We start from the raw sequence: 17,657 nt of genomic DNA, 5'->3' as shown, positions 1-17,657 counted from the left end.
CTGCAAAACAACTTGCCTAATTTAGACTATTTTAGAGCTGCCGCTCATCCAGAGAAGTCCCCATCTTATTTCTCATTTAACCACCCGATAGTTAAGCGTGAGTCTTGGATGGCTTTAAGAAAAAAAAAGAGGAGAAAAAGAAGAGGGAAAAAAAAAACTGTAGTCAAGTTGTGGCTCAACTTGGTGTAGAGTCTAGGCTCACCCTCTCCCTCCTGCCTTCCCCAGGTCTCCACCGGCCGTGGATGCCTTTGACATTATGACCGCAGAGGATTCCACCGCAGCCATGAGCAGCGACTCCGCCACCGGATCCTCTGCCAAGGTGCCCGAGGGCGTGGCGGGCGCGCCCAACGAGGCGGCGCTGCTGGCGCTGATGGAGCGCACGGGCTACAGCATGGTGCAGGAGAATGGGCAGCGCAAGTACGGCGGCCCGCCGCCCGGCTGGGAGGGCCCGCACCCGCAGCGCGGCTGCGAGGTCTTCGTGGGCAAGATCCCCCGCGATGTGTACGAGGACGAGCTGGTGCCAGTGTTCGAGGCGGTGGGCCGCATCTACGAGCTGCGCCTCATGATGGACTTCGACGGCAAGAACCGCGGCTACGCCTTCGTCATGTACTGCCACAAGAACGAGGCCAAGCGCGCTGTGCGCGAGCTCAACAACTACGAGATCCGCCCCGGACGCCTGCTGGGCGTGTGCTGCAGCGTCGACAACTGCCGCCTCTTCATCGGGGGCATCCCCAAGATGAAGAAGCGCGAAGAGATCCTGGAGGAGATCGCCAAGGTCACGGAGGGTGTGCTCGACGTGATCGTCTACGCCAGCGCGGCCGACAAGATGAAGAACCGCGGCTTCGCCTTCGTGGAGTACGAGAGCCACCGCGCCGCCGCCATGGCACGCCGCAAGCTCATGCCCGGCCGCATCCAGCTGTGGGGCCACCAGATCGCTGTGGACTGGGCCGAGCCCGAGATCGACGTGGACGAGGATGTGATGGAGACCGTGAAGATCCTCTACGTGCGCAACCTCATGATCGAGACCACCGAGGACACCATCAAGAGGAGCTTCGGCCAGTTCAACCCGGGCTGTGTGGAGCGCGTCAAGAAGATCCGCGACTACGCCTTCGTGCACTTTGCCAGCCGCGAGGACGCCGTGCACGCCATGAACAACCTCAACGGCACCGAGCTGGAGGGCTCGTGCCTCGAGGTGACGCTGGCCAAGCCCGTGGACAAGGAGCAGTACTCCCGCTACCAGAAGGCAGCCAAGGGTGGCGGCGCAGCCGAGGCAGCGGTGGTGCAGCAGCCCAGCTACGTGTATTCCTGCGACCCCTACACGCTAGCCTACTATGGCTACCCCTACAACGCGCTCATCGGGCCCAACAGGGACTACTTCGTGAAAGGTTAGTGGCGGTTCCTTGCCTGCGTGGGCGGGAGTGGGGGGAGACGCGTCTGCCAGATGGATGCCACTGGGGAGGTGGTGGCTGTCATTTACTGAGCTGGTGGACGGCAACGCCTCCTACTAAGCCTCGTTGGGGTATTGGTTCCACATACGGCATTCACTGCTACAGCATCGAGGAAAATGTAGATGGTTCGTACATAGAGCGTGAGGTAACGTTACCCATCATGTGCAGCATGAAAGCTTTTCTTGCGTTCTGCCCTTCTGGGGCCTTTATCCAACGTGGGGCTAGACGGCAAGCCTCTGGGTTCTTAGGTTAAAGCCTGCTTGTGAAATAAACCTTTAGAATGTTGGGGAGTAGTGGGCACAGTATTGTTGGATTTGTTTGTGTTGTTTTGTTCTTAGTCGCTGACTAGCCTGTACTGAAAGCAGGCATTACACTGGAAAGCAAAATACTTGGGTTCTGGGTCCTGCCGGCTGATTAACTGGCTTTGTGACTTTAGTCAGCCCCTTTAAGCTCCCGAAGCCTGTTTTCTCACGCCTAAAATGAGGAAGATGAACTAGCAGTTCCTCTTCTACATCTAGTTTTGTGACTGTCTTAGAAAACTTTTATTTATTGGAGTGGCAGTTACAATCCTAGGAACTCACCCTTCAAGTTCATCTTGTGTACTAAGCAGACATCTTAGGATGCATCTAGGCTGGAGCCAGAAAGTCTGAAGCATCTTCCGAGCTCACTGAAGAGCAGAAGTGTAGCCACCTGCAGCTTAGAGCCGGGACAGATACCAAAGTGCCAGGAACCTTGGGTTAAGATCCACCTCCTGTACTGTCGCTGCTGGTAGCTCATCATTTTTTGTGTTGTTATTACAAGCAGGCAGCATAAGAGGCCGGGGTCGAGGTGCAGCTGGCAACAGAGCCCCGGGCCCCAGGGGTTCCTACCTTGGGGGATATTCTGCTGGCCGTGGTATATATAGCCGATATCATGAAGGAAAAGGAAAACAGCAAGAAAAAGGATATGAACTTGTACCGAATTTGGAAATCTCTGCCGTCAATCCAGTTGCCATTAAGCCTGGTACAGGTCAGTATAAACCAGAGTGAGAATGCATTTATTCAGCCTGAATCCCAACTCTCTCTCTTTGAGGTGACTCGGCACTTTCATCTGCACATGGGTTCCTCTTCTCAAAGGCAGGCGGAGATTAGGCAAGGATTGTGGTCTCCTGGGCCTTCTTATCTAGAACTTGGGGGATGGTCTAATTTTGACCATGTTCAAGTCAAACTTTCTTATAGCGGGTTTCCCAAATGGCTGTCACCAGTTGTTAGACTTTTTCTCTATTAGGCAGATTCTCAGTTAGGGAGGTTGGGACGAGGGGTGCAGGGGTAGAAAAATATGAGGCTCTTCTGTATCTTCTACCAGCTAAAAGCTTTCTATTCCTTACTGAAGCCTATCTTGACCCCAGTCATCAGAAGCCAGAAGGTGCAACTCTGCCAGTTCTGAGAGTTGTTGGGAAATTCCCCTTCAGGAGCAGATAAAGCTGCTGTCCCTTGTCGTGGTCTTAACCAACCAGAACACCTGGGAGTAAGGCAGCAGAGAAACTTTCTGCAGCTAATTCCCAGCTGTCATTTCCGCCTCTTGCTGGATCAGTAGATTGAGGGTAGGGGCACTCAAGTAATTGAAGCCAAGGACCTTGAACTTTGCTTCCACCCTCCAGGCCCCACAAACCAGTTTTCCAACGTTGTTAATGCTCATCAGTCATCTGAGACAGGTCTTCTTTCTGATCCTAAGCTGCAAGGAGCTTTATTTAACTGCACAGTGTGAGCACGGCACAAACTCCCTATGTGCACACACCACACGAGCACCCAAACACATGGGAAATTCCATCATGATACTCCTCCAGACCTTCCAGTCTCACGGAGGGTAGATTGAAGAGCTCTTTGAGAGAATCCTCACTTCGAAGCTCAGCTCCTCTGACTTTGTGTTGGCTGAGGACTGTATCCTTCCCCTGGCTGAAACAGTTTCAAGGGAGCTGTGTATAAGGGGTGTAGGTTGGCATTGGCCACATAGGGGCTTGCAAGGCATTTTCTCAGTAGAGCTTCCTTTTGAAGTAATCCAGTGATTTTTTTTTTTTTTTTTAATGCCTGTGAAAAAAATTCTGCCACTTCTGCAGTTAAGTGACTCCTTAGACTGGATTTCCTTGCAAATGTCATTGATGCGTCAAGCAATATAAAACTGACCCTGTTTCTCTCTAATTCCATAAAGCAGAGCCTGGATACAGGAGTCACTTTAACTTGTTGGGAAAGGTATTCCTGTTGGCAGTAGTTTAAGATTTAACTAGAGAAAAGAAAAGTCGCTTAGTCATGTCCAACTCTTTGCAAACCCATGGACTGTCCATGGAATTCTCCAGGCCAGAATACTGGAGTGGGTAACCTTTCCCTTCTCCAGGGAATCTTCCCAACCCAGGTTTCCTGCATTGCAGGCAAATTCTTTACCAGCTGAGCCACCAGGGAAGCCCAGAGAAAAGAACTCAAAGATCTTTAAGCATTTAATTGTGTTCTGAGGCATGGGGTGGAAATTCCTGTGGCTGGTAGCCAGAACAATCCAGAGTTGCTTAGTACAACTCAGATGTAGCTCAAACTTACAGCCCTTTTTGGGTCCTGTCCCCTTGACCTCTATTTCTGATTCATTCAGAAAACTAGAACTCTGCATTTTAGGAGGAACAGCAGGCAATAGTGAAATACCTAGGCACAAGATCATATAGATGGAAAGGCAGGTAAAAGATCTGGTTTAGATTTTAGACATATTTTATTGAATGACTGTACCATTGTTTAGCCTACAGTCATTTCTCTTTGGGCTTCCCCAGTGGCTCATTGGTAAAGAATCTACCTGCAAAGCAGGAGACATGGATTTGATCCCTGAGTCAGGAAGATCCCCTGGAGGAGGGCAACCGACTCTAGTATTCTTGCCTGGAGCATCTCATGGACAAAGAAGCTAGGTGGGTTACAGTCCATAGAGTCACAAAGAGTTAGACACGAATGAAGTGACTGAGCACACAGCATGCAAGCATTTCTCTTTACCTTACATCAAATTGACTTTTATTCAAAGAAATTACCTACAGTTGGAGAATAAAAACAAGTGAAAGTATACTTTGTTGTATGCATTTCAATATTCTCACATTCCTCAAAACATACAACACACACTCACACAAACTCCCCCAAATCAGGGTTAATTTTTTTTTTTTTTTTGGTCTTTTTACCTCTCCTTTTCATACATTGGCGGAGAAGGCAATGGCAAGCCACTCCAGTACTCTTGCCTAGAAAATCCCATGGATGGAGGATCCTGGTAGGCTGCAGTCCATGGGGTAGCTACGAGTCAGACATGACTGAGCGACTTCACTTTCACTTTTCACTTTCACACATTGGAGAAGGAAATGGCAACCCACTCCAGTGTTCTTGCCTGGAGAATCCCAGGGGACGGGGGAGCCTGGTGGGCTGCCGTCTATGGGGTCACACAGAGTCGGACACGACTGAAGTGACTTAGCAGCAGCAGCAGCAGCAGCATCATACATTGGAGAAGGGCATTGCAACCCACTCCAGTATTCTTGCCTGGAGAATGCCATGGACAGAGGAGCCTGGCAGGCTGTACAGTCCATAGGGTCGCAAAGAGCCAGATATGACTGAAGCAACTTAGCAGCAGCAGCATCATACACTGCCATTCGAAAACTGTGATCTGTCTGATCCTCTGGTTGAAATGAGTCCTTTAAACTTTATTCACAGAATCATGTCTTTGCATTGGCAGATCGGGGAGGATATACACTGACCTCTGAGTTCTCAGAATGAAACTCTCGATAGCACCTGCTCTTTAAAACGTGGTGAAAGTGAAAAAGGGCAGTGGGGCTGGTACTGAGTAAGATAGGCGATAAGGAACTGGCAGGCTCTTCTCACACTCTTGGGCCTCAAGCCTCTGCTCTCACTTCTTATTCTGAACCTGTTTTCTCAAAATTGCAAGGCCCTTTCTTGCTCTGTAGGACCTCAAGAATACAAGTCTAAATGCTATTGTGTTCTAAATTCTGTTAGCAGCAGTAGAAAATGTTGGCCCAGAAACTTAGCTGTAGGCTCGCCTACCCTGAGGATCCGTTGGGAGATCCCACCCATTGCCCACATGGTTCCTTTTGAAAGCCCAGCAGGATATAGGGTACCTCCACCTCCCCTCTCTTCCTCTTGGATAGCGCCTGTAGTGAGAGAGCATTCATGTGCAGGCAGATCCCCTGGCTGCTAAACTTGTTTTTAAAAATATTGAGGAAGTGATGGCCCTTCCCTCTGTGACTGGAAGTGACTGACCTGTGCTTCCCTTTTCCTTCTCTTGCAGTGGCCATCCCTGCCATCGGCACCCAATATTCCATGTTTCAGGCAGCTCCGGCCCCTAAAATGATTGAAGATGGTAAAATCCACACAATGGAGCACATGATCAGCCCCATCGCTGTGCAGCCCGACCCAGCCAGCGCTGCTGCGGCCGCCGCGGCCGCCGCTGCCGTCATCCCTGCCGTGTCCACGCCGCCGCCTTTCCAGGTAGGCTTCTTGCTGCGGTGTTTGTGTGAGGTCTCATGTATCACAGATTCACTTAATACTCCACAGGAGCACCATCACTATGCCTGGCTTTCTGCTGGAACTATGGGTCTGAGTGATAGAAATATTTTTGTAAGATAAATCATGACAGGACAGGAAAATGTTAGATAATAATTGTACTATCCTAAAATTGCCACTGTATTAAAGATATGAAGCAATATGAAAAAATGACATATGTAATTTCTCACAGTGTCATTATACATCCTGGTTTTTTTTTTCATGATATAGGATAATTTTTAACTCATGTGCTTATTGTTACAGAGGTGACACACGGAGTCCCAGGGGATAGTTCATGCCAGATTGTAGTTCTTGCATTCCAGATTATAGTTCAGTAAAGGTTTTTCAAAGTTCTGCCCCTCCTCCTCCCCTCCATCTCTCTCTCTGAGTATATCCATAGGTATATATGTATGCATATATATATGTGAGTGCCTGTATAGAGACAGAAATGTCTATAAAGATTTATGAAACTTTACAAAATCTGCCTTTAATCATCTCTCCCAACCATATCCAACTATTCCCATTTCTTCTCCCAATCCAGTTGTACCGTTCTATCCTCCTTCCCCACCTTTACGCACAGTATTCTCCTCTCTCTGGTTTTTTCTCTAGAACCTTTTCCATCTACCTCACCTTGGAAACCATCTGTCCTGTACTTCTCAGTATTGGATACCAGTCAAGTTCTATGTTCTGTCTCCCCAGTTAAAGTATTTCCAGACCAAGAGCCACCTCTTATATATATTTCTTTGCTTCTGCAATATGTAGCACACAGGGAATACCTATACGATATATCATTTTCCTGGATAGAAAAATAATCTTGTCGAAGCTATATTTGTGAAACAGTGAATATCAAACACCTCATCAATCCATAAGCATTAAAACTCAGGCCAAGGATGTCTTGAATCTAACTGGATAAGAATTACCGAGGAGACATGTTTATAAAACAGAGATTCTTAGATTCAAACCCCAGAAGATTCCAGTTCAGGAGAACTGGGCTGGGGTTCTAGAATCCATGTTTTGTCCCACCTCCTCAGTAATGCTGAAACAGCTAGGCTTGTGAACCCCAGCAGTAGTCTTGGTTTGGAAATGACTCACAAAGTAGTTATTAGTGTGTCCTGACTATAAATACATACAGTAACCTACAAGCATTACCTAGTAGAATTCTGCTAATTCTAATTCCTCTTTACTAGGAAATGTGTGAACTTTGGTCTTTGCTGTGTGGTCACAGTTGTGGTTGGGCCCAAATTTCAGGCTTCACGATCACATTCTGGATTGCAGGCTGTTTCTGTCTTACATCAGTCTGCACTGGATGCTGCCGTCGGGGTCTTGTGGTTTGGGATTTGTTCAGTGTGCCGTCATCATCAGTAGATTCCTGTGGCAATTGTTCCCTTCTCCAGTATGTTCTGCCGAATGCCTGGAGCTACTGCCTCTGTAACGTGGGAATGGCTTCTTTGAGTGTGTGGCCCCATTGCTCTCCCTCAAAGCTGAGTACTGTCTGTCCTGCCTTGAGTTCTTTGACCTGGGTTCTCTGATACGTTCCGTCCTCCGCCTCCTCCGCCTCCTCTGTGTTCTCTGCCAAACTGCAGCAGAGGAAAGAGCATTTTAAGCTCCACGGACTGGTAAAAAGAACACTTTTCAAAGTGAAACCACATATCGGTTCCCAGCGACCTTCCTGGGGAATACCTTCGATCTTCCTCCTCTGTTTTGCGGGAGCTCAGAGATGTTCCTTTGTAGCCATTTAAATCCAAAATTTCATATAGCCTTCTCAGGCAGTTAAAAAAAAAAACTTGCATATGTAGACAGTCCTTTCTTCACGTTTATTTCTCAAAGTGTCTCAACCTTCACAACAAGTCAGTGGTATAAGTAGAGCAAGAACCATTCCTTTTTTGAGAGGAGGGGAAATTGAGGCCTTTTTCCTTCCTCCTCCCCAACTCCCCACACTCAACTCAACCTCATCACACTCCCCTGAGCTCAGGTGTTGGGCTGCACTGTTGTATATTGAGTGGTTTCTCTCAGATGTCACCTTCCTGGTGATCCTTTTCTTTGTGCATTTTTGTCACTGAAGAGATATCCACAGATTTGGAGAAGATAGCTTGTGTCCTGCTATGAACCACAGTCTTCCCAGTTCCACAGTTTCTCTCCTTGCTTATAAAGTGTTACTAACATTCATTGTGGCTGCATTGTAGCAGGCAGGATAATGCAAGGCTAAATGCACAGGTGCCAGACTCACACATTCCGTTGCTTAAAAGCTGTGTCACCTTGTGCAAGTCATATAAAACATCTAAGCTTCTCCATATAATCCACATATAAACCACCAGCTTCATTGGTGGTTGTGATGATGTTTCGATAGTGTCACTTAAATAAGGCCCTTAGAATAGTGCCTAGCAGACGGTAATCTCTGTTACTATTATTATTTGGATTACAGTTGGAAAAAAATGACTCTTCAATTCTGAAGTTCCTTTGAACATAATTTTGTGACTCTGATTTGTCGATTTTTGTAAAGGAATGATAAGTAATTCCTTTATAAAGCCCAGGAAGAAATAATTTTTTAAAATCTAATTCTCCCTTTTACATATCCTGAACTATTTGTACCACAGGGCATTCTATGAAACATAAGGTACACAAGATGTTTTGTTAAATAAATGTATGTTTTATTTTACCAAAAATCTCCTTTTCCCTAAAGCAGACCACAGAATGAACTCCATAGCAAACACTTTGGAAGATACTGAACCACAATCTGCCTTGTCTACTTGTTCTGAAAATGTAGTATGTTTCACTCTCAAGCGGAGGGAAGGAAGCATCCTGGATTTTCAGAGCCAGCGTGGCATCTACAGTAAGGCAGCTTCAGATAGCGCCTCTTTCCCCACTTCCTCCTCATGTGGAAATCCCACCTTATCCAAGTGAAAGTGAAAATGTTAGCTGCTCAGCCGTGTCCGACTCTTTGTGACCCCATGGACTGTAGCCCACCAGGCTCCTCTGTCCACAGAATTCTCCAGGCAAGAACACTGGATTGGGTAGCCATTCTGTTCTCCAAGGGATCTAACTGACCCAGGGATCCAACCCAGGTCTCTGGCATTGCAGGCAGATTGTTTACCATCTGAGTGACCAGGGAAGCCCCACTTATCCTTCAAAACCCAGCTCAAATTTTTCCACTTCAGAGACGCTTTCTCTTGCCCCTCAAGTTAGTTGGCTTCTTCTCTAAGCTTCCACAGCAACTGTATATTTAGTGGTGTCATATCTTAGGTGAGCAATGGCTGAAGCGAGCACATTTGTTGAAGATCCTGTATGATCACAATCTTTTTAGGCCACAGCTTAAGACACTGGCCCTTGGGAGAGCTGTGTACTTTGTCCCATAAAGTCAGAGACTGTGCTCCTCTCCATTCATTTTCCTTCAGTTAGGTATGAGTTGAGGCAGCTGGCTTGTATTCTAGGAAAAATATTTATTCATAATTACATTGAGATCTGAGTAAAGGGTAGACCTCAACTCCCATCTCTAGCTCGCTCTGGTACATAGGCTGATTGAGTAGAATGGTCGGCAGAAGATTCCAGAGTATTTGAACTTTCCCTGAACATTCCAGTTCTGTCCTGGTCACCAGTTGAATGTGAATGTGCCTTGAGGATGCAGCTCCACTTCAATGGCTTCTGTCTCAGTCCCTTATGATTATTGCTTGTCTGTCTGACTGCTCTGAGAATGGAAACTTTTGTTTCTCTGTCATTCCCTCACCCCTGTGAGTTGAATGAATGAATGGGGTTGTTGAATGAATGGATAGGTTGTTGTTGTTCAGTCGCTCAGTAATGTCTAACTCTTTGCAACCCCATGGGCTGCAGCACACCAAGCTTCCCTATCCTTTACCATCTCCCTGAATTTGCTAAAACTCATATCCATTGAGTCAGTGATGCCATTCAACTATCTCATCCTCTGTCGCCCCCTTCTCCTCCTGCCCTCAATCATTCCCAGCATCAGGGTCTTTTCCAGTGAGTTGGCTCTTCGCATCAGGTGGCCATAAGTATTGGAGCTTCCACTTCAGCATCAGTCCTTCCAGTGAATATTCAAGGCTGATTTCCTTCAGGATTGGCTGGTTTGATCTCCTCGTTATCCAAGGGACTCTAAAGAGTTTTCTCCAGCACCACAGTTTGAAAGCATCAATTCTTCAATGCTCAGCCTTCTTTATAGTCCAGCTCTCACATCCGTACATGACTACTGGAAAAACCAAAGCTGCGACTATACAGACTTTTGTTGGCAAAGTGATGTCTCTGCTTTTTAATATGCTGTTTAGGTTTGTGATAGCTTTTCTTCCAAGGAGCAAGCATCTTTTAACTTCTTGGCTTCAGTCACCATCTGCAGTAATTTTGGAGCTCAAGAAAATAAAGTCTGTTACTGTTTGCACTGTTTCTCCATCTACTTGCCGTGAAGTGATGGGACCGGATGCCATGATCTCAGTTTTCTGAATGTTGAGTTTTAAGCCAGTTTTTTACCCTCCTCTTTCACCTTCATCAAGAAGCTCTTCAGTTCCTCTTTGCTTTCTGCCATTAGGGTGGTGTCCTCCGCCTATCTGGTTAGATACCTACAGGTGATCAATAATTTGCTCTCTCTCCCCTCAGGGTCGCCCAATAACTCCAGTGTACACGGTGGCTCCAAATGTTCAGAGAATTCCCACTGCCGGGATCTACGGAGCCAGTTACGTGCCATTTGCTGCTCCAGCCACAGCCACGATCGCCACACTACAGAAGAATGCAGCGGCCGCCGCTGCCGTGTACGGCGGATACGCAGGCTACATACCTCAGGCCTTCCCCGCCGCTGCTATCCAGGTGCCCATCCACGACGTGTACCAGACCTACTGAGACCCGCCGCCGCCACCACTGAAGGAACACTTTACTATTTATGAAGAAAGAGCGTGTTGGGTTAGCACACACAAAACCTGAACGCGAAGAATGTTATCAAATACCATACTGGAATATTTTATATTACATGAAGTTTTCACTAGTTTTTTAAGACTGTTTTCAATTTAGCAGACCTGTGTTCATACATTTCTAAGAGACTTGCAATGGTTTGTGCCTTAAACACCATCTCTTAAAAATTTGTACGCGGTAGTACCTTTGTATAGAGGTTTTTGTTTTTGTATTTTTAAGGATATATTTTCAGTTATGAAGGTTATTTTCTTAACTTCTGCACTCCAGAGATTTCTATTTTGTAGTACCTTCAATAATATATCAAGTATATATTAAAAAAGCACACTTGAGCAGCTAGGGAACTATTTTGAAAAATATATTCAATATTTAAAGATACAAACAATAGTGCTTTAAAAATACTACAGAAAACATTATTTTAAAAGTTATACTGGAAAGTGCAATTATAAAATGAGTGAAACCTCTATTTCTGCTGGAATTAAGGGTTGACGGGTGTTAACCATGTGTTATTCATGATGGTTCTGTTCTTTAAACGCTCGACCTCTCCTTAAGCCAATATTGAAAAGACTTGTCACACTTCTGAGTCCAAACACTGGAAGGCGCTGTCACCGGCTGCCATCGTCCTGGGCCCCTACTCATTGTCCATGTGCCTTTGCTCTCAGATATGTCCCCTCCCCCACCCCGCCGCTACCCTACACTCACCCTTCCCCCCTACTCACCCTCCCCCAACCCCCACCCCCACCTTCCCCAGACCCACCTTCGTATTTGGCAAGTCAAGGACAAATTAATTACTCTGACAGAGAACATTGATGGCTTTTATACTTCTTTTTGTTAGGGTTTTTTGTTTTGTATGGGTTTTTGTTTTGGGGGGGTTGTGGTTTGGTTGGGGAGCTATTTTCAATAGCAGAGTATGTGTAAGCACAAGATTTTAATAGTTTGCATAAGGCATCTTTGCATAGCTATTTAATTGTCCAGTATGAAACCTTCACTCCTTTCTTAATGCTTTTATTATATATTTGTTTTGAAGTCTAAGTTTGTAGAGACAGAGAATATTATTATAGACAAGACCCCAAAGGCTCTTGTTAGCAGACGGTTATGCTTCTAGTTGCCTTATCATGTTTCATGCACAATGTCTGTGGTCGTCAGGGGTGTTGGAAATATGTTTATTGAACAGGGCCTCCCTCCATTGTTGCTATGCATATGGCAAGTGAACTGAATTGGGGCGTGCACAGCCAGGAGGAGGAGGAGAGACCTGTAGGAGTAAAAGATGGTTTGTAAATATCTCCTAGTGCTCATTTTTAGTTGTTTTATGTTGCAGAAATTCATGGTATATAGTTGAATGCAAAAGGAAACCATTTTATTTCAATGTTATTAAACAGTTCTGTTTTATTAGGAAGTAAATGTATTGTTGCAGTGTTTTGTGCCTGTTAAAGGCTTTTGTTTAGCAGAGTGAATGTAAAATACAGTAAAATGTTAAAATTGTCATCTACTTTATGAAATACATCAACTTGGGATTTTTTTTTAAGGTTCTAACAAGGAAGTGAGGTGTGCAATAGATGGCAAGGACATAGTTGTGTTTTTACGTCATGTTAGAGACTCCATCAAATGTTTCCACTCACTGAATTTTGCTGATGGCCGAATTCTTATTGTGGATTAATAATAGGATCATGCCCTTAGCAGATGTTTTAGTTCTGTTTTACATTTTAAATTAAGAGATTCCCAGATGCTCTCTTTTCCCTCATCTTAGGGTGGGATGAATTTTTTATATATAAGCAATATTTATTTAACTATTCTATAAGATTATTGAGTGCCTGCAAAGGCCTTTAAACATTCCTAGCCTTCCTTTCCATCATTGTTAAATGACAGAAAGTAATTGTGCAATGTTTCTGATGATGTACCCAGCGAGCTGCATCCAAACTCAAATCCGTTGTAATGAGTAGTCCAACAAAATTCAGTTTGCGTTCAGTCCCCATCCCTTGACTTTGTATGAAAGAAGTGCTCTCTTACTCTCCTTCCAGTGAAGGGTTAATTAGCACAGAGGTTCACTGGATGAGACTGACCCAGGGATCTTACTGTATTTTACATGTGCCTGTAAATTATTTGCAAAAAAGAAAAAAAAAAAAAAGGAAAAAAATGGTGTCTTAACATGGCAACTACCAAACTACCTTAAAAATAAATGTTGGTGACATAGCCAGTTAAGTATCAGTGAGCCTCCTACCTACCTATGGTCTGCCTGTTCCTGTTGTTTCAAAACCATTTCACATATGTACACTACTGAGGTAAGTTTGTAACTTGAAATGTGAACTTTTTTTTAGGGTTAAGAACAAACTATAAAAATGTTTTAAAAAAAAAAGCTTTCGAGTTCTTTGTTTTCAAACATGCTGGCAGTTTAGTTGTTATCTTTAGTTGCTTTGTATTTGAAAAGCTTTTAAGTTTATTTAGATCTTGCTTCATTTACAATACATTCTTAGGATGTATGCAGTAAATAAAACTTTCTTTAAAGCAATTTCAATACCTTATTTTAAATTGTGTTTTCTTCATACACTTTTTTTTTTACCCTAACAAAATTAGAAAAAAACCCTTATAGCATAGAAGGAATTGACTGTTTCTGGCTGGAGAAAATCATATCTTTGATGTGGAATTATTAATGAAGATGAGGTACATGGTAAAAATTGTGAATTATCAGTGTTCTCAGCCTTGGATCCGGTTGGTAGAAAGTTGAGCACTCAACTACTAGTTAGCGTCTGGATTAGAGTAGGATGTGGCAAAGCCTGTCACTGTTCTCAGTGCTGGAGTTTGTTTATGATCCCAAGAGCTTTACACTTAGATATCTACATGGACTCAGTTGATGTGACATTGAGTTGTTCGACGGTCTCATGAAAGTACTGGTGTGACCTGTATGTCAGTCACCGCATTGGAAACCAAAGTCTTCCGTTTCACCTTTTTTTACAGCACGCAGCAAGATTAGCAAGACTAATCTTTTTCTCAATAGATCATCACTAGCTTCAGGTGGGATCCATCAGCAAAGCCAATTAAGAATTCAAGGGAAAGTGGTACCTTGTCAGTGGAATTACCTCCAAAAACTACCCCATGCAGCTTTGCCATTGATTAAGAATTTTACCTAGTTAGTCTTGAGTAGCCTGGGTTATCGGAGAAGGCAATGGCAAGCCACTCCAGTACTCTTGCCTAGAAAATCCCATGGACAGAGGAGCCTGGTAGGCTGCAGTCCGTGGGGTCGCTAAGGGTCGGACTTGACTGAGCGACTTCACTTTCACTTTTCACACATTGGAGAAGGAAATGGCAACCCACTCCAGTGTTCTTGCCTGGAGAATCCCAGGGACGGGGGAGCCTGGTGGGCTTCCGTCTGTGGGGTCACACAGAGTCGGACACGACTGAAGTGACTTAGCAGCAGCAGCCTGGGTTATGGAGAAGGCAATGGCACCCCACTCCAGTACTCTTTCCTGGAAAATCCCATGGACGGAGGAGCCTGGTAGGCTGCAGTCTGTGGGGTCACTAAGAGTCGGACACAGCTGAGCGACTTCCCTTTCACTTTTCCCTTGCATACACTGGAGAAGGAAATGGCAACCCACTCCAGTGTTCTTGCCTGGAGAATCCAAGGGACGGGGGAGCCTAGTGGCCTGCCGTCTATGGGGTCGCACAGAGTCGGACACGACTGAAGCGACTTAGCAGTAGCAGCAGCAGCAGCAGCCTGGGTTATGGGCCTTCCCAACCCACAGTTCTTGGAATTCTAACTTCCTGCTTCCTCTTAAAAGGATAAAGTCTTTTTCACAGACAGGAAAGACCAGGGAACTTCCCAAAGTGAGAAATCAATGAGATTTGCCGATACCATCTAGTTCTAAGAGATGAGCACAGGTGCCCTTTAAGTTGCAGAATCAGAGTTTGATTGCTCTTGTCAGAAAACAAAAGAATTAATCTTATAGAACATTTCTTACACCTCTATTAAATGCCCCACTTTGTTCTAGGTGCTGTGGTGAGTATAACATGAACAAAACCAACAAAACTCTGTACACATAAAGCTTACATTAAAGTGGCAGAACACAGACCCAGTAAGCAGGTAAACAGTGTGTCGGGTGGGGATAAATGCTATGATTGTGTGATTCACTAGGCTCTAAGGCTGTTTGGTTTCCATTACCTCGGGACTTCACAAGCACTTAGTGAAGTAGGCAGAACAGATATGTGACTGGCCAGGGTCCCACAGCTGGTACGAACCAGGGCAGAAATTCAGACTCCAAGTCTCAGCTCAGTGACCCTGGAAATAGATTTAGTAGTACCAACAGCCTGCTTCACAGCCTACAAAAAGAAAAGCTTTTCTCCAAAAGCAGTTTCTGTTGGCTTTTACCATGTTTTCACATGCAGCCTCTTTCCCTGGGGATAGGAACTGAAAGTAGAATGGCCGAAATGCCTACGTTCAGCTCGGAAGGCATAGCACTAGGTGAGCTGCGAAGATTGTCTGGCAGATGGAAGGAATTCGGTGCTGTATCAAGGATTGTGGACGGGACTAAAAGACTACTGTAGGAAGTCAAATGTACCCTTCTGATTCTTCACTAGACTAGATCCCCAATTTTTAAATTCCAAAAATATCTGTCAAGATAGACTTATTTAGGTGGAAGTAAAAACAGCTAGAACACAAAAGTTCTAATTTTTCTTTCCTAATGAAGGATAATCCTGTGAATGAACAGTCCCAACGTTTTACTGGGTGCTGTGACATGGCATGCCCCATGCTGAGTGTATTTTGTCAACTATAATTGACCTTACTGGCTTACCAGACCCTGTTTTAAGGGCATTTGGGTACTTGACTATTTTAAAGATATGTATATAGTATATTACATGTTATCTTTATTATAAAGTGTTCTGGGGAGAGTTGAGTTTTAAAAATAAAAACATGAAATGTGACATTTCAGCATGGCTGTTTTGAAAAAAACTCACATTTGACACAACGACCCTAAAGAGAAAAAAAAGCATCTTCAGCTTTAAAAAATAAATTAGTAGTAAGATAACACAGATGTACTCATCCTTGTCCTGCTACTTCCTTGACACACTCCTCCTCTCTGACCATTCAAGGTCAAGGGCATGATTAGGCATAAACACAGAATGAAACTCAGGAGACATGTTTTGCTTCAGTTCCAAGTTCTAAGCTATCGGGTTAGACATGGCCTTCCTTCTCTTTCCCTCATTAGTCTTCCCTCTCTAGGTGCCCAGCGTTCCTCAGTGATTGCCCAAACCCTTGGCAAGCACTGTGGCCTGGTGAAACAGGCTGGGCTTGCAGTCTGGATGCCTAGGGGGTGAACCCCCAGCTTTGCTATTCACCAGCTGTGTGACCTTGGAAAAGACACCTTGTCTCTCTGAGCACCAGTTTCTTAGTTGGTAAAAGAGATGATAACCTCATGAGGTTACTGTGAAAATCAGATAAGTTAATGAATCTTTAAAAAGCCTGGATAAGTAAATTTTGAAATAAGCTGGGTACATCATAGACAAGAAAGTTATTTCCTTTCTCTTCCTTTTTATAAACTGTCGTGTGAATGCATTCCACTGTCTTGACTGCATTAAGCCTTTCCATTTTATGCCTTTCTGTGCTTTTGTTCACTTATTTATTCAGTAAGCACTCGCTGAGTGCCAGCTGTCTACCAGAACTGGATGATGCATTGGAGAAGCGATGATCAACAAAATCAAGCCCCCTCTGCCCTCCAGAAGCTCCCAGGCATGATAAGACAAGTGATGAAAAGGCTACGAAATGGGAAGGGGCACCCACCCCGGCCTGGGCAAGAGGTTAAGAAGACTTTGGAGAGGAAGTGGCATCTAAGCAAAGAACAACAGGATGAGTTGAGGGGGGAAGAGGGAGGGCAGATGAGCAGGAAGAAGAGGAAACAGGAAATGCCCAGGCCCAGAAGAAAAGAAAGACGTTCAGTGTGGCAGCCTCAAAAAAGAGGAGAAGGTGTGGGGACAACCTTTGTCCCCACCAACACTGAACATGGTTGATAGGCCCGTGTTAACTCTGAAAGGAAGAGACTTGGCCCGGATAATGAGGAAGTAGGAAGAATCCTAAATCATTCCAATTTAGGACTTTGAGTTTCTTTTAGAAAATGGTGGCAACTGCCTTTATCTAAACTGAAGGGCTGAGGGATTGTCTAGCAATCAATAGCATGATGCATCTGAGCGCACCTCCTGGTGGCTAACTGCCTCTCCGGCCTTCCTGGCACCAGGTAATGCCCACCAATGCTGATTTTTTCCATGGGAGTTTGTAGGGCCAGCCGAGGCTCTGAGAGTCCTCACCCCTTCTTTCTTTAAAGGCAGGTTCCACCCTCTGGGACCTTCCATCCTTCCTGTCTGGAGTCACATAGCAGCTGCAAGGATTGGCTAAACCTCCCACTCTGGGGAAGCCCTACAGGAATGCAGCCTTCTTGGGAAAGGTGATGGAGGCCCATAGTCCTGCAAATCAATGTGAACATGGAGGAAAGTCCTGAGTAAAATCTCCTGAAGACACACTGGCTTCCTCAGCAGGGTTATATATCCTTGTGACTCCATTCCACACAACTATACTCACAATCAAAACACCTCCAAACCTTTCATTTGCAAGAAATATGACCTTTTCTGAGCTAATTTTTAGCCACCCTTCTTTCTTGGCTTGTTCTACTTTGTTTGTCAAAAATCTTCATTAATGATTAACCAACCATGAGGCTTAATTAGGCCTTAGTCATTCTGAGGCAGCTAAGACAAGTTGCTGAAGCCCAGCTGTTTC

The 17,657-nt window shown here is 45.0% G+C and overlaps 1 protein-coding gene across 6 annotated transcripts in view; it reads left to right on the top strand.

Moving 5' to 3' along the window:
* Positions 1–13,406, top strand: part of RBM47 (RNA binding motif protein 47) — a 177,237-nt gene extending 163,831 nt beyond the window's left edge. For 5 of the 6 annotated variants that reach the window (XM_055434457.2, XM_088836298.1, XM_055434455.2 and 2 more), the window contains 4 exons: positions 226–1,385; positions 2,250–2,456; positions 5,742–5,941; positions 10,595–13,406. In XM_055434457.2, coding sequence (XP_055290432.2) covers positions 257–1,385; positions 2,250–2,456; positions 5,742–5,941; positions 10,595–10,834 — 1,776 coding nt within the window. In that variant the 5' untranslated portion in view covers positions 226–256 and the 3' untranslated portion in view covers positions 10,835–13,406. The remainder of the gene's footprint in view (positions 1–225; positions 1,386–2,249; positions 2,457–5,741; positions 5,942–10,594) is intronic. The other variant, XM_055434463.2, reaches the window with a different exon arrangement.
* Positions 13,407–17,657: the final 4,251 nt, after the last annotated feature.

This window comes from Moschus berezovskii, chromosome 5, assembly GCF_049115385.1.
Source record: "Moschus berezovskii isolate FMDL1 chromosome 5, NW_MosBer_1.0, whole genome shotgun sequence".
In the NCBI taxonomy this organism is placed as follows: Eukaryota; Metazoa; Chordata; class Mammalia; order Artiodactyla; family Moschidae; genus Moschus; species Moschus berezovskii.
This window is presented reverse-complemented; position numbering and strand designations above follow the sequence as displayed.